General features: G+C 40.9%; 1 protein-coding gene across 2 annotated transcripts; it reads left to right on the top strand.

Annotated features, from left to right (window-relative positions):
* Positions 1-1,859: 1,859 nt before the first annotated feature.
* Positions 1,860-17,358, top strand: LOC135790655 (homeotic protein Sex combs reduced-like). 2 transcript variants are annotated; one of them, XR_010547849.1, is made up of 3 exons: positions 1,860-3,033; positions 14,477-15,120; positions 16,001-17,358. XR_010547849.1 is itself a non-coding variant. In XM_065300931.1 (3 exons), exons 1-3 carry the CDS (start codon positions 2,298-2,300, stop codon positions 16,114-16,116), a joined length of 1,065 nt encoding a protein of 354 aa, XP_065157003.1. In that variant the 5' UTR covers positions 1,860-2,297; the 3' UTR covers positions 16,117-17,358. The 2 variants fall into 2 exon arrangements, 1 of the variants encoding a protein (XP_065157003.1); XM_065300931.1 differs by having other exon boundaries at positions 14,477-14,689.
* Positions 17,359-17,843: the final 485 nt, after the last annotated feature.

Genomic DNA, 17,843 nt, shown 5'->3' with positions numbered 1-17,843 from the left:
TTAGTTTTACTTCCTCGGGTTTTGCTTTTGCTGTAGTATCAATAAACATTCAATTATACTAGTAAGCATATTGCCTGCAAGGCGTTTAATTATACATTGTGTCTAGACTTGCACTCGGCACTTCAACTCTGCTGTGTTGGTTTACATACAGTGCAAGTTCACGTGCGGGAAAAATTCTCAATAATGTTTAGACATTCGGAGGTGTGGATGAAGTTGATAAATATTATGAAATAAATCTGATTTAACCCAGATTGAAACTTCATTAAAACTGATCCGAATGCAAATCGAGCACAAAGTTGTATTCTTTGAATCTATTCGGATATTTACCTGCTAATTTTATGACCATTGCAAATTGTGAATGGGTTAATCTTAATGACGACAACATCTCGGCCATTCACAGCCATCACAACCCTATTTTTCACTGCACTTCCAGTTTCCACTGGACGATCGCGTTTTGAGATGGAAACTTGGTAGCTGCGTCGAGGTGAAACTATTCTTATTCAAATTTACGCCTCGGTTTGAATGCACGCGCAGGTCGAAACCGTAACAGCGTGTAATGCGCGCAATGTGTAACAGTATCGCCTAACAGAGCGGGCGCTAATAGAACTGGTGTTGGTATGCAAAATAACCCTATTAGTCAAGGACCCGAGAACCTTGTACGCACTTACTTACGCCGGCGGCCTTTTTACGTCCTTCGTAAACTCGGCTAACTCGTACCACCAACAATAGAAGTTGCAAACTCAAATTAGTCAAAACTCTTTTACTATCAACTATTTTATTACGGACCTATTTCTCATCACAAACGGTTTTGTTATCTAAAGATATTATTGGCATTAGTACCTTAAAAGTCTTCAAAGACGTTTAAGATTCAAAAATTCAAGGTTTTCTATTTTCTACTCTGCGTGATGCAAATATGCAAATACCTTCTTTTTAATTTTATGGTTGGTATTGCGTGGTGTCCTCTAAAAGTGCGTGCGTGTTGTGAACTGTGTTGCGTTACTGTTGTTACTACACTGCTGAGGGGTTGAATGACTAATGATTGCGTGGACCAAGTTCCGATCTCCAGGATCCGTAACTACACTGCACTCAACATTGTGGACTTATTCTGATCTAAACATAGCGAAACATTGAACCTGAAACAACTTGTTGTGCAGATTCCAAGAAGATTCTGAGTAAAATATTCCAATGAGTAATTGGGCTTTTGAGATAATGTTAATAATGAGGTCCTTATGAGGTGATAATAGTGTCCATGGGCATAGATACAAGATGTGTAACAAGAAGGTGAGTTAAACATTGGGGCTGGTTGCGAACGCAATAAATCACCCGCTCCGGCTATATAGAAAGAACTTCTGCGGAGCGTCTCCTTTCATGGGTCTCCTAATAGGTCTACGTTCTGTCATAATAATGTACCCGTGGTTGAATTTACGACCTCTGGTTTATGATCCGAACCACCAAGTTGCACACGGCGGCAATTAAAAGCCACGCGTGTGTATCTCGAGTAGTCATCAAAGAAGGCATGCAAGTGCTGGAGTGCAATCAGCTGATTGCTGAGGAAATTTGGTGTTGTTCTCCAAATTTGCATGCACATTGCGACGACACGCGGGTATGGACGGACGAGTCGGGCACGACGGTGTGTGCAAGCGATGAACCCGCCTTTCGAGCTGTTCGTAACTCCACCTCGCGCTTGCGCCCGCTCTCAACACGCGGGTCCCCACCAAGTTGTTGCGTCTCGCTTGCACGCTTATTCTGTCGGCATGCAAGTTGTGTTATCTCGGGGCCCCGCTCGTGGAAAGTCTTCGTTGACGTCGTGCGAGTTGGAATCGCATCCGCACGGCTTACTAAACCCAATCAACGTGTGGTATTGGGCAGTCGTGGCGCCGCTACGCAATCGTCCCGACGCGGATTTTCGTAACACACTCGTATCACTATCATATAGACCTCCACGTGTAGCAGTCGTATCGAGACGCTTCGAGGAGAGTGATCGGTCGCGTTTGCTATCTGCTCTTATACGATTCCAATTTCGACAAATTTCTGACAAGTCGCGACAGAAGAAACTTCGTATCGTGACGATGTCATCATTCCAAGTGTGCACCTGATCATCGACAACTCTGCGTTTCGAGAAATTCTGCCATCGTTCAAAGTCAGAATTTCGCGGGTTCAGTGTTTTCATTCCGGCGTAGTTTTATTTTGGTGTGAACAATTGGTGACCGTATAGGTAAATCATCCGGAAATGATTTAACGTCTGCGTTTCGCATTACTTTTCGCGGAATAATTCGTAGACTAACAGTGTATCATTAATGTTGAACAACATAATGAGTTCCTATCAGTTCGTAAACTCATTGGCCCAGTGCTACGGACAACAAGGACGATCGACGGGCACCGACCAGGGACATCAAAGCACATCGGCCGGCGGTGATTATTACAATCCAAATGCGGCGGCAGCGGCGGCGGCGGCCAATTACCCGCCAGCGTGTTACTCACCGCCGCAGGTGGCCCCGCAGTATCCACAGCATCCCTATGCAACACCCGCCACTGGCCATGGTCTTCAACCCACAATGGGCGACTATACGCAATTGCAGCCGCAGCGATTGGGCCAACAGCCACATTTGCATCACGCCAGCCCAGGCGCTCAAAGTCCCGGCATGGGCTTGAATCCTGCGGCCAGCTGCAAATATGCTGATTCGACGTCGGCGGGTGCTGGTGGAGTGTCCTCCCCACAGGACTTGAGCACGTCCAGTGGTGGCCCACCCGGCAATCGGGCCACGCCACCGCTGAGTAATCAAGGCGGACAGAATCCCAGCGTGACGATAACGAAGAGCGTCGGGTTGACCTCGCCGCTCTCGGTGAGCACCTCACCGCAGGGCAAACAGGCCGCCTCGTCGACAGCCTCACAAAACCTATCGTCGCCGGCGTCCAGCACCAGCTCAACATCCAGCAACGAGAAATCTGGCAACAACAACAATTCCAAAGGTGGCAGCTCCTCAAACCCTCCACAGATTTATCCGTGGATGAAACGCGTTCATTTAGGACAAAGTAAGTACTGTTTCTTCATCATACTGTTGCATCTAGTAGAATCCCCATTTTACACGCGTGTGTCTTCCGATGTCGAGTCAAGTTGAAAGCTCAGATTGTGTAGATAATGAAGACCTCAACAAGCGGGATTGCCATAAATCAGTCCGGAATATCAAAGAAAATTAAAGGTCCCCTAAAGGTCTTGCGAGTAGTTTAAAACGCCGGACAAGATCACAGAGACAAAAACAAAAAAGCAATTAGTTCTTAACGTCGCCGTGCGTGAATGTGCTTCATTCATACGTTTGGTTGTGCGTTGGAACTCAAAAACGAAGAATGTAAAAAGCAGCCAACGAGCGCAGTTCAACACGGTCCAACTTCATAGCAATTATTATAGACTCAAGTCAAGTACTCGAGGCGCTCGCGAACGAGATAATAACAATAATAACAGACTCAAAAGCTTCATGCAGCAATCCGTGAAGCAGTCAACGGCTATTTCTACTCTCCTCTACTTGGAACAGTTGTTGCAAACATTATCAACTAGTACCTCAAAGTAACTGCAAAAGTATCTCATGAAATATCCTCAGCTTGGAAAAACGCGTCACGACCGAAGGAAAACTTTTGCTCGAATTGCAACGTGTTGCACGACCCAATTCAACTTCAGATTCTCTTGACTTTGATTCAGTTGCGAATAGCCGCTCAAGCGGGGAACGAATCAATGAAGTGTTTTCATGTTATCCTCCCATAGTTGTACTCATAGCAGATATACTTCTGTAGGCAACATACGTCGAAGATGTTCCGCTGTGTTTTTTGAAGTACCCCGAGAGCTATAAATCTTGCGGGGCTTTATACTCGCTTCATAATTAAATGAAAATATATGGGGTGCAAATTTTATGGTTAAATCTGCACGTCGTAAAGTACACGCACGATACGAGTGCAGATATACCAGCCATAATTGACAATGAGGAGGCAGCGAGGAGGAACGACCACAATAACACAAGTAAACATACAATAACACACCACATAATAAAATTCTCGGCAATAAAAAATGTATCATTCTTAAACGTTTCGAGATATTAATATATTGCGTGCGCGGTAAAGTTCAACAAGTAAATTCACTTTCTCACCGTTCGTCTGCTGTCAAATTGTTACAATTTTATCACAAAATTGCCCGAGCATTATCGTGTGAAGAATTTGTAGTGATAATGATAATTTAAAACATTTTTAGTTCATTAAAGTGTCATTGAAGCCATTTAGCAATTTGTATTTTTTGTACACTTTTATCACCAAGTTCATAAATCATGAAGTATAGGCTTGACGTTATTATTAGTGGTTACATGTTGTGTATATTATTATGCTCGTGCAGTTTTATGCAAACCCGTAGCAGATCGACGTTTGAGTGACTTACATTCTGCAAGTTTCATTGCGGTGTATTTACTATGCCGTAATGAATAATTAGAATATAATTTGCATTAGTTATTGATTTATGAACGTGCTAAAAAGAGGTTTTACTTATTTTGAAGTTAATGTATGTGTGTTTATTCAAACGGAAAGTCAAACATTGCTTATTTATGAGTATGAACAATTTTTGTACTTCATTAAAGTAAAATTAGCAAAAATTAAATTTCAGCGGTTTTGATGCAGATTTCTGCAAATTTACAGTGAATTAATGGCGTTTACAAAAGAAGAAACTTAATTCGCAGCACTTAAGTGCGCTTGCAATGGTGTGGCAATAAATAACGAGGTGTTACCCACCTAGAAGTAGCTAGCAATGAGGTGCAATGTAAACGAGCGGTGCACACGTGTGGATTTATTAGCATCTAATGGGCGATTAATTAGCATAAGAACCAAATAGACAATTAAACGCAATAGACACTGCTCTTGGCCGGCTTCACAGCGCGTTAATTCAATGACAGTAGGATGTTCCCTAATGCTTCGGCGTGTTCGTGTTCCGTTCGCGCTGCTTCCCTCCGAACCCTCCTCTGGCTTAAATTATTCAATACCCAAACACCGGCTAATGCCGCATGCGTTTGAAGTGCCTGCGTCTTTTGGGGGTCAAGAGCATAAACGCAATACACACGAGGAGCAAAAAAATCGGACAAGATTTATGTAAGAATGCAAGCCGGGAAAGATTTATTACTCTTATTGCTCGTTTTTCGGTGGTCGGTAGCACATATTGCTCCAATTTCAGTAGGCATGGAGCAAGTCTTTCTTTTATAGACCGGAAGACAGTTACACATTTTGTGGAGAAAGCTCAGAGTAGAAACATTTGCATATTAAAGAAATTGAAGATCTCTTTGTTCTCGGTTAGAAGATTTAGTTCTCTGATGGTTGACTTGCTCATGCAACACATGTTGACCGTGGCAAAGGTCTCACAAGTCTATATTGGATGCAGTGTCACAGCATGTTTCAGTTTATAATATCTATATCACTAGAAGTTGAAGCGTACACCGCATGCTCGAAGAAGATGTAAAAGAAGAACAAATCCCGAATATCGCCTCCAACGTCTATATAGTGGCACTTCCCGCGCGAACTCCTCGACTCGACTGCGCCGCCGGGATATTTATGGCCCGGAGGGTCACAAGCAATTGCTCCTGCCCGCATTATTACCCAACCCGGGGTTTATATTCGATTGTGTGCGCGGACGGGCTTCGCGCCGTTCCTTTCTCTACTTAGCGGAAAATATATACACCTGTTGCGATCCGGGGGCACCAGCGTGCCCGACATCGGGAAGCGACGTCTTGCGTTCCTTCCGGAAACAGAAAGACCGGCAGTAAAAAGGGGAGGACTCGGAATGCACGCGTTTCGCCAAATCACTGGTAATTACAAACCCGCAGTGGTTTAAAACGGTAAATCCGTGTATTAATGAATTTTGATAGGTTTGCTTGGTATTTTTTGGAAGGCTTATATCCGCCGGATGATTACCGCTCCAACGAACCATAGCTGTCTAGCACCCATGGATGATGGCAGCCGCAAAGTTATAATTTCGTATCGGAGAATCACCTCGTTGAACATTGATAATCACGATATTGCTTCATACGCTTTTTTTCATGTGTTGCGTTGCGTTGGTTTTATTACGTCCGCAGAGCAGCCAATCTTGGGCCGGTTAAAGTCCGATTATCGTGTGCTCGCATCGACTTCGATATTATTATTTTATATAATTATATATACGCGTTCGTGTGCATGCGAGAGCAGGCCACGAATTAATGGTCGATGGGCGTGAACGCAATTCCCTAGCTGACAACTCGCTAATTAAGACGTTACCTCTTTTCACCCGAAGCTGCATGGCGAATATGCAAAATGCATATTATCCCCTTTCGCTATACGCACTCGCCATACATAAAACAATAATTTCGATCGTAATTCATGAAAACGTCATCCGGCGGTTACCTCTTTACAATTTACGATTTACATAATTGAGGCACCCAGAGAGCAAAAGAAGACAACGGCCATGCGGAGTACATGACACGTGATTATAATAAAATGGTGCGCGGCTGGCGGACCGGTCGTTATTAAATAAATTATAAGATATGATAGGTGGAGTCTCGACAGCGAAACAAGTTACGTCTTCATCGCCAATTTCGAGCCTACCAGAAAAAGGCTGGTACAGATTACGGCAGCCTATCGCACAAAATGCTATTTTCCTCATATTTCTGGTTTCTGCTTCTCGGGTGCTTGACTTCTTCGTGAATGTGGTCGCGTGTGTGCGCGCAACCAACATCAGAGTTCAACATTCATGCTGACTTGCATGAAATCATTTGTAGTTACGCGCCCGGCTACTGATTGGAGCGATATAGTTAAATTATCATTCTTCATGGCGCACTTTCGACGTTTATACCTCGCGTTTCTTTCTTGTTTGCTGCCTGTTTTTGTGCTCCTTGCGTTCGCGTTCGGACTCGGAACCAAAGGTCTTTCTTGTGGGCTTTGCGTGCGTCGCGCGAACTCATGTATCATATCATGTAGCTAGTTAGCCGTCGTTACACGTCGCTTACTCACTATAAGCGAACACGGCCGAAGAATAAAAAAATACGACGCCGATTTGATTGATAGACTTCGGTCGGCATTTCGGTGTAGGTACGAATATTCGGAAGAACAACAAACGTCGTTAACTAGATGCGATTCAGAATTCACACCGGACTTATTCGGCAATGACAACTTTGTGAAAACATGCGAAAATTAATTTTATTACGAACAATAGCCAAGGACTTGGATTAATTGTCTTCCGCTTATTGTTGATTGTTACTAAGCAATCAAAACCGATTGAAATGATTTACGACTGCTGTCGTTTTATTATCGGCAATAATCAGGTCGCGTTTTATTCCTCACGTTAAACTTGTGGTGTGTATTTTTTTGAAATTGCACATGAGAGTTGCGAGACATGCGCAACAAGTGTGACATTTATGCGCAGATGATTCCTAGAGTGGCTGGTGCTGTTGAAGGTCTCTGCAAAGTAAAAGAAGCGAAATTGTTTGCACGCCGCCGCGCGCGACGCGCGCATATAAGTATCGAATTAATTTCATACCAAAACATTGCCTATACATCAAACGGATTGCGCGCTCGGTACGCACGCCGACTTTGCGCTTGAATCATGACAAACGAGCGTGAAATATGAGCAATGCCGCCGCGGCTCTAGACTCTGGAAAACTGTGGGACTACCTTACACGGGGTGACGCAGTTACACAATTTGGCGAAGGTCGAAATACTTCACCTTTGCTGCAGCTTGCACACATCTCTCTACCATTGCTGTATTTTGGCGAAGAGGCACTGGGATTTGATGGGAGTTCTTCAGTCGCGACTTCAGGCGACTATACGCAATATAATACCGGACAACTATTGTTCCCGATTAAGTGGCATGAAATCAATGATGCGATTGGCATGAAACGAGTCGCGGGCACCGTGCGTAATTGTAGGTAGCGCCAAACGGTGGCGTTTCGTATTGAACAGAATAAGATTCCGCTTCGCGTCATAAACCCGCCAAATAAAACATTGGCTTTATTCTGCAAATAATTACATGGCGATTATATGAAACGTCGCGAGCTGTTTGAAGTGCCAAGTGGAAACACCGTCACTGAAGGCGATGTTATGACAGAAACATTTCAAGACTGAGAAGCACGGGGGCAGCTGAATTCTCTGAAGCTGTGGAGCGGGTCGAGAAGAAATGCCCCGATAATTTTTCCGATCATTTATAACTGTCCGTCTATTTCCTTTCCGATGCGTCTCTTCCGCAGCCCAACCTTCAAAGCGTTTCTTTTCTGTCTAGTCCTGGTCTACTCCAGGGTCAACCATAGATACACACTAAAAATGTTCAAATATTATTTCTGGTGGTTGGCTTTGACTACCATATGGTAAATTTAATTTAATAAAATGACCACCACCCTAAAAAGCTTAATTTGATCAAACTATTACTCCCACAGTGAAAAAAATCCATTATAACTTTGTAAAAAAAAGTTCAAAGTCTGTTGGTGGTGAAATATACACAAGGGTGAAATTTTCGATCATTTATAACGTATTAATCATGCATTGAATTGTAAACCACCCTCGGCTGTCTTTTACTCACTATTCCATCTTCTTCCCGCACCCACGGGAAGTGCTCCCGTGTTCATTTCTCCACACGATTCATTCATCCTTCTGCCGACCAGGGGTTGCAACCCTGTGTCACTCGTACTTCACATTGTGTGTACATTATTTAAATTTAAGCGACGCGCAATGCGCTCTGCTCACTACTGATCCCCATGGGTTAACTTTACCAAAAAATTCAAACCGAAGTGTTAACAGTTAACAGTTTAAAGTGAGACTGGTGGTGTTGCACCCTGCAAGTGAAGTCAAGAGGGTTTAATTTTATGCCCGCGTGCGTTTTACTTTAAATTCTTGCAGCGCAAAAACTTTTCCTGCTTGTTTTCAGTCAAATGTATTTCTTGGCGGGCGATGGAGATCGAAAGAAGACCCGATGATGTGGTCTTGATTAATCGTCGCTTGTCGTCGGCCTCGCCGTCAAAATATTTTCGTCTAATTTCAACAATAATACGAATAATACCAAACGAGTACCGGAAAGAAAACAACGTTTTCGAAAAGTTGAGAACTTTTTGACGTGCCCGACGTTCCGCTCGGTTGCATCGCGCGACGAGGTATAGGACAAAAACATTTGTCGAGTTTAATAAGTTAATTAATCATAATTAACGAGTGCCGGTCGCGGATAAGTGGAGTACAGTTAACAGATTTCTGTACAGAAACAAACCGACTATCACACGCGCGATAAGAACCAGCTAGGAATTCAACAAAGGACTAAATGGAATGAGATCTACAAAAGCTCACGGGGGTCCTTATTAAAGCGACAGCAGACGTGCAATGCATTCAAAGATGTTTCAAGCTGTTTCAACGCAGGCAGACAAAATAAAATTCTTTAAAAAATCCTATTTTTAGTTTATAATTAAAACAATTTCCTATTGATTACTTAATACTTAATTTTTGCAACATTTTTGGCTATGCTCTGTATTACTCCTACTATCAAATCTAACCAAGTTTTTCGTCTCGCGCTGGTCGAGCGACGCGCCGGCAGAAAGTGATTGATGATTTATTTCGGTGTTGTCGGCGCGGTGGGTCTTGGGGTCATATCGGCTACACATGCGACTTTATACGCCGCGTATCGTATACGCATAGTTTTCGATATCGTTCCTTCGTTCCGCTCGATGGCACATAAATGACCGTTAATACAACTTTGATACATCTTTAACGCGCGCGTCTCACGACCGCTTCCACTGTCTCGAGGAAAAAATCCACAGAAATAGATAATCGCGTTGTTTTCATTGTATGGGATAATTATTATTAATCGCGTGCTAAACAAACAGGAAAACGTTGGATTAATCGCTCTATGCAAATAAGAAAATGTGTAGAATTTGCAATTGCATTGAGGAAAACTAATTGGATCTAATTGCTTCTAATTGGATATTAAGATACATTCCATTAGAATATTTGCAGTGCAAAGCATTAAATTAATTGCATATTAGATTTTTTTGTAAATAAAGTATTTCTGAGCTTAACGATGTGTTTGAAAAGTAAAAGTTGTTTTGATAGCTCTTTGAACAAGTCCCCTGGAATGAGTTTAGCATTAGATTAGTAGCGAAGTTAAGAACCCTGTCTGTCAGTTTGGACGGTAGGCGGTTAAGTAACAGTCTGTGACGTTTAGTAAGCAAGTCGGAGACGTGCGGGGACGACACAAGACACAATTTTCTCAGTTTCTCAGCGTTTTTCCGTCTGCGTTCGTCGATAGCGCGCCCACAGAACTTGATTCAGCCGCCGCGGTTACCTCCTGTCCCTTGTTTCAATATCATATCTGTATATATGTGTGTAACACGTTTGCATCGCTTTGAATGAATGTGTCGTCTTGTTGCAGTGGCTCGTAAGTACGTTACCAGTACGCGCATGAAGGAGATGCGAGTCTCCCGCCATCCGAGATGCCAGACGCCGCTGTCGCGACTCATCTCGTCTCGGATATCATGACGATCGTGACGCTGATTGGCGTTTTTGTTTTTTCTTTGCCCCCGGCCGCGGCTGGCCGTTCTACACATACCTACACACAAACACAATCTCGCACGCAAGTTCGACGCGCGTCGAGCGTTTCTTTGCTTTTGTTTCGCGCCGTTCGATCGAGTTTAACTTGCGGGCAGCAACAATGAACCGACGAACAAAGGAAGATGGTATAAGTGTGACATACAGATATCAAATTGTGTCGGAAATCTGGGAAGAAATTTTAGGCGAAAAAGGGCAAAAAGTTGTACGCCACCCCCACGAAGTAAACAAAAGATGATACCAGTGAAGAAATCGCAAAGTTTTGTCTGCGGCGAAAACTCAGCAATTGAATAATTAATACACGCGCGAAATGAAAACGAAAGTCGAAAGTAGCACAAAAACTTTTAGCGAGGCGGCTTGTTGTTTATATTTCAAAACAGATTTGTCAAGATTAATTAATGATTAAGTGACATTTTTTTCTTGATGCAGGCTGAAGAATTTTGTGAACACGTTTCTTGGGGGGTTATAAATCACCATAAAATGAAACTAAAAGCGTTTAACCCTTTTTGGAAGGTTGCAATTTGCCGATGAGCAAATTTGTCTTTGACATATTCACAAACTATAGAATGTGTTATGCAAATTTCAAGCTAAAAACGCGTGAAAAGAGCTTTTCTGCATACAATTCATTTTTCGTCGATTCTTGCCGCGTTGCATGTTTACTTAACTTTTGCAACCAGTCGTAGTGCTTTTGTTGTTTTGCTCTGGAATAAATTACAGCCGTATACCTTCCTTGAGTGTTGAGCATATGCCGGTCGACATTGTAAAATGCCAGCAAACTACTAAATACGCCGCTGTGCCGTAACTGGCGACTTTGTTGATTTATTGCATGTATCGATACAAATTCCGCGTTTGCGGAGAGCATTTAAATAAAACCAGCGACAAGCTGCTTTTGTAAAATGCAAAAACTACAGAATATTACGCGATTCGCCAATATGTCTCAAGCATGAAAGCCGAATGTTTTAGTTTAAATCAAATTGGGCGGCTATAAATTAAGTAAATTAATTTTTGTTTGCATTGATTTCGAGTCTAAAGTAAAAATGTCCCACTAATTTATAACGTGTTCCCTGGCTCGAGCAAGCTTTTTAAGTTACACGTGATAAATAAAATTCTGTTATATTTTTTTGGTTTGGCTGGTAGCTTGTCAAATTTTTTACATAAAATTCAGAAAACAAACATTTCAACACTGTGTGATTTTTCCTACTTCAAACGACATGCAACAACAAAGAGGCGTTGATTTTATTATTTTATATGCGTAAAAAAACGATATATTCTCATAATTGTATACTGTATGTTTATGCAACTAAAAAGCTGTACAGAATTAGTAAAGATTGTATTGTGACTGTGTCCACTGCGACGCGCTGTATTCGTCGCAAAGTAAAAATACGTCGGATGTTTGTTGATTCATTAAGAATGCCGCGGATTCTTTCGTCGAATGCTTTTCTTATATTCTCTGCATACGCTTATGGCGCGGCAGGAGAAGAGATCGCTGACTGACTCGTCGGTTATTGAATAATGCTTTCGCTGCGCCTCTCGGCAAAGAGCCCCGCGTCCGTCGTGCGCCGGCACGATTTATGACTCGCCGTCGCATAATTAGAAATTGATTAATTCGTTCGTAGTTGTTTCGCACCCATATTCCCATATAAAAAGCGAATAGCACGAATATCAAACCTGTATGCAAAATAGATACTGATGCTTGAACAAAAAGCACCAAACAAAAAACGCAACTAATGCTAAGCCAACTTAACTCGATAAATAATTTAAAATTTCAATGAATTTAAATTGTAATCAGCTGTGATTATGAAAGATTATGAGTAGAATTGGATATGATACAAAGTCGGCAAAAAAAAGGAAGCAAGACACGGGAAAATATTTAAAGAGGCATTTAGTGCCCCTCGGATTCAGTTATTTATAATCTGGATAGGAATATTTTACTAAAACTTACAACCGTTCGTAATTTACGAGGTCACATCGAGATTTATAGCGTCGGATAGAGGAACGAAACACACATACTGCACATACTTACCGCGAGCGCTACACGCATCGCCTTTTTTCTTTTCCTCATATCATACTGATATTCACTTATAGCTACCACCAACACACGACATGCAACCGGCAGGCATTGCACAAAACACTCAAATCGTCTCTACGACTACACGCTTGTGAATACAAACAAAAGCTCAACTAAAACCAGCTTTAAAAGATAGGGATTTGCTGAATCTGTGGGTTGACTTGCTGAAAATATGTTTATTAACACGTAAAAAAACTAAATACGTTTAGAAAATGCAATGAACTTGAATGCATTTCATTGTGCATAAATAATATCAGATTATTACTAGCCTCAAACTGTCAGTACCTAAATGAAATAACAAGTGCGCAAGATTAAATCCAATGAAAATGTGATTTTTATTCGCGTCGTGATTGCAGTTTGACCTCTCGTCGAGCATGGAAATAAAAAATGCTTTCTGAAGTGCCGCTTAGATTTACTGTAATGCGAGTGTCATAAATAAACAAATCAACAAGCCGCGCCGCGAACACAATCGTCAACAGATGAACTAATTCGCGGGCTAACTGTAACCGACAAGATAGAAGTCGAAAGTGCTGCAAACGCTTTAATTACATCAATAAAATTACGCTTAACATCATCGTTAAAATTAAAATTAATTATCGTGCATTATCGGATTAAATAATTTTAAATTTCAAAGTCAATGCATGTTTATCTTTTTCGTTTCGTGATAAGAAATTTATTAACTATACTCATGTTAAACGGAAGTTTATTTGGCAGAAAATTAATTTAAAAATTTTTCATTGCAAAACTTTTGCGCCGCAAGCAAAAAGATAAATTGCCACCAGGCTATAAACATTATAATTTTTCACCAACCAACTTACTTACCAACTTACTATACTCACTTGGATCATGCTCAATCGCACCGCAGCAGAACTTATACAAACAAATTATTTTCATATATCACTCAAAAATAAATATCATTTATAATTTCGCCAAACAACGGCCGGCATTCATTAGATCGAAAATATTGTCATGGCGCTCATTTATTTAATTAATTGCTGGCTGGAAACACGCGCATCATTTAAGCGTGCTTAAGTGAATTAAGTGGAAAACTACGCTTTCGAGGGAGAAAAAAAGCTTTAAACATGACCCAAATTCGTCGCCCCGTTCACCGCTACTTAATTCACCTGTTCGGCGTCGGATGAATTATGAAAACATTCGTAACAGATGTATAAATACCGTACGGGCGTCTATAAATTTCATCGGCGGACGGGCGCGACGCGTGACAACGGCGGCGGCGACGGCGACTTAGGAGATGACTTTAGAGCTTTCTCGTTTTCTCTCCACTCGCCAGCAGCAGACGCAATCGAGTCGCGCGGTGTTCATGCGTTACTATTTTCTTATTCTCATTCAGAATGAAGCTTTTTCACTTTTAACTCGAATAAATTTGCGAAAAATTTAAATTTAACGGATGCTTGACGCTAATGTTACGATGTTAAGTCGCCTAGACTTAAATAATATCCAAAGCTTGCGTGAATCAAGTAATTTAAAAAGTTTATATTAATATGAATGGGATTGGACGTGGCGCAGCGTTCCGGCATGATAAGTTTTGAGCATGTGGGTGTTCCGAGTCGTCTTCTTTCATGTACGAAATTTGTAATTCATATTTCTGCATCAAGCTCAAAGCGTCAGAATATTCTGGGGTTCTTGCGGTTTGAAACCAAGTATAATCTCTTAGATTAAGTCAACACAGACTAATATGTATGAATCATCACTGCGAGACATATTTTTGGACCACCTACAAACGCGGCTTGCGCTAATTTTAGTATTAATATTATTTATTGATTGTTTAACGCACAACAAATAAGACGCTAATCAATTATTGGTGATTTTTAGGTACAGTGAATGCGAATGGTGAAACCAAAAGACAACGCACGTCCTACACCCGTTATCAGACGCTGGAGCTGGAGAAGGAGTTCCATTTCAATCGGTACCTGACGCGGCGGCGACGCATCGAAATCGCCCACGCGCTCTGCCTCACCGAGCGCCAGATCAAGATCTGGTTCCAGAATCGGCGGATGAAGTGGAAGAAGGAGCACAAGATGGCCAGTATGAATATCGTTCCATACCACATGTCCCCGTACGGCCATCCCTATCAGTTCGATTTGCATCCCAGTCAGTTCGCGCATTTGGCCACCTAAGCGCCGCTGGCCAACTCACCAATTCCACGCCACCGCCGACCAACGCCGCCGAAAAATCGAGAGACGCATTTTGTACAGAAAGCATGGGGTCGCTTTTTAAAACAAACTCCCCCCCGCACTAAGACTACATTTCATTAAGCGTTCGGAGCTAAGCAAATTCTGTGCGAATCTAGGATAATCGATACATAAAAAATAAACGGAACGTTCACATATTAAAATGCACGATATGCAAGAAAATATGAACGCCATGCAAATGGCAAACAGTTCGATTGTGATTACTATTGTTTATTATATTTTTGTTTGTTGCAAGATAGCGAATTTGTTATGCGAAGCAAATAGGTATTGATTTTGTTTATTTTTACTACACTATTAATCGCATCACTTAATTCATCATTACTAATTAACGCACTAATATGACTTGTATTATAATGTACAAACTGGCTGTTTATAATTATTTTTTTTGGGCACACAAGCTTGGCTATTAAGTTATGTATATAATTTTTGTGATGTTAACGCATTTCACGACTAATTTTCTGTACCGTAGAGAGCAGCGTATTATATTGTGTTCCTGTTTTGGCTTTCGTATTAATTTTATTGATTTTAATCTTGTACTAAATTGCAATTGATGTACCTGCATGTTAAATGTTATTATGTATATGTACTTAATGTGTAATGAAAGAACGCTTATAATAGATAAGATTTTATGATAAAACTTGTCATTGCAAAGCGGGCAGATTTTATGATAAAATTTCACAACATTTTAGAACTTTTCGAATGCGATGTTAAAGCAAAACGCAAACAAATTCGGAATAAGACAGGGAATTATCTATAAAGTGTACTCTCATCAATGTACTATAATTATATAATCAATGGTTACTTATTAAGGCTAGTAATTAATAAGTTTACAGTGGTCGCTCGAATGTGAAATAAATATACGAATTATGCGTAATAATTTGCATGTGTAATTGCTTTAATTAAGTGCTAATCGACCGGGTGTCACTCGGCGCGTGGACGCGGACTTGCTAATTAAATACAACACCGGTGGAGACTTAATTAACAAACGATTACTTAATTGTTATGGTAACCTCCCATCCCCCTTAATAATCAAAATTTTCTTTTTAAATATTCATTCAAATTAACTGGGTGCAAGGTTTATTTTTGGCTTAAGATGTGGAATTGTCCAGAGGGTTAACTTAAATTTGAAAAATTCTATTTCCAGATTTCCATCTGGCATCCCTCCAGGACGAAGGTTACGCATTCCATCAGGCGATGGGGATGGGAGGAATGGGGCCCATGCAGCGCGGCCTGTACGCATGTGGCAGTCCGTACAGCTAGCCCTGGGCCACCTATAACGGAGACTGCGGCCCTTCGTAGATTCCCTACCCGCCGGTTCGCCACCTAGGACACTTCAAGGTTGCAGAGGCGAACGGCGACGGAATCGCTGGGTCAGACGCTATCGGATTTGAGTCGATCCCGCATCGACGATAGCAGTCTCCGGCTCGCGGTGACGCGGCGACACACACCTTACCAGCACCAACCCTTCGGATACACCTGCTGAAGACACAGTGTGACGTCGCGAAGCACCGCGAGTTTCTTATTTTTTATGTACAATACACGAACTCATGAGATATTCACAAAACCTGAAAAACTTTGTTGTTGCACGTGCCAATCGACTGTGCGTAAACTCGTAAAATCCAAAAGTCAGTGCAATAATGACACAATCGCGTGTCAAAGATGGAAACTATTTATTTGTTACTCTATTTTGTTTATAATTTTTTTTATTATTGCGAATTTGTTCCTCTGAGGATGTTATAAGAATCTATAAGTACTGAGAATGCGTTTTTGTCATTTTGTGGTGGTGTCTCCATGTATAAACGAAGATGAAGTCAATTTGCAAAGAGCGATAAAAATTAAAAGACTAATCTGCCAACTAGTAGCCAACTAGTAGCATGAGCTGATTATGAAATGCCATTAAATGTTCACAATTGTATTAAAAGACTATGCGCACGCTCAACTAACACACATCTTTATGAAATGACCTCATCTTTGATAGAAGTTTAAATAGCGAATTAATTTAATCATCGAATTGCATCGATTGAGAACAAACAAATTGAGTAAAAATGATGAATAATGGCAACAAGTGTGATTTTAAACTATAAATAATGTAATGATATTTAAAGAAACAAATGTGTATTATTATTAATTATTTAAGTCTAATATGAAGATATAAATTAATTTAAAAATTGACGACGTCGCTGAGAAATGGAAAAATACACTACTATTGTAATATTGTAATATTCTATATGATAGTTTATAGTCTATTGTGAATTGAATGAGTAATTGTGCAACATGAAACACAACTTAAATTATAATACATTGTAAGAATTGTATGTAAGAAGAGGTGAGTTTGCAAAAACAAAAAAATAAGCGGACGTGAATGTGTTGCAATTCGTGTGCATGTCGCAATTGTGGAAACAAAAAACATGAAAAAAGTATCAATTTGTAGTGTTGTACATAAATATACATCAAGTGTAGTTTATTAATTATTAAATTAAATTATTAATAATAAGTATCTAACTGGATTTTTGTTATTTTCCCAAAGTCTCCGAAGAAGACTTTTATTTTAAGTTTTTTTTTAATTTTTTGACATTCTAATTGCAATTTTAAAACTCGAACTTGTCAACAACAACAATAAAAGAGTTCGCAGCGTGTCAGGCATTGAAAAGAATAAATTCAGGGCGTCCATGAAAATAGAACCAGAATATTTTTGCCCTTGCTCATGTCGTCTCCAACTTGGCGTCCGCATTCATCGGCTAGGGGAGACCGTGCACGCTCATTCCGCTAAGATTAATGATACGCTTGAATGGCAACTGATTATGAATTTAATTCCCATTAAACATCCAAGACTCAATGTCTCGCAAACATCTCGCCACATTTCAGCTGAGTGATGTTTACAAGTCATTCAACTTTTTGCAGCACAAATAAATAAACTAATAGATTTTTGTTGGTGCATATATTTAAGGTTTTATACATTGTCTCTTTACGTTCATTGTTTACTTACT

Source organism: Atheta coriaria, unplaced genomic scaffold (assembly GCF_025399875.1).
Source record: "Atheta coriaria isolate IRGN ID8LTWV9N9 unplaced genomic scaffold, Caltech_Dcor_3.1 hic_scaffold_4_pilon, whole genome shotgun sequence".
NCBI classification, from domain to species: domain Eukaryota; kingdom Metazoa; phylum Arthropoda; class Insecta; order Coleoptera; family Staphylinidae; genus Dalotia; species Dalotia coriaria.
The sequence above is the reverse complement of the archived record's forward strand: the minus strand, read 5'-3'. Positions and strand labels throughout refer to the sequence as shown.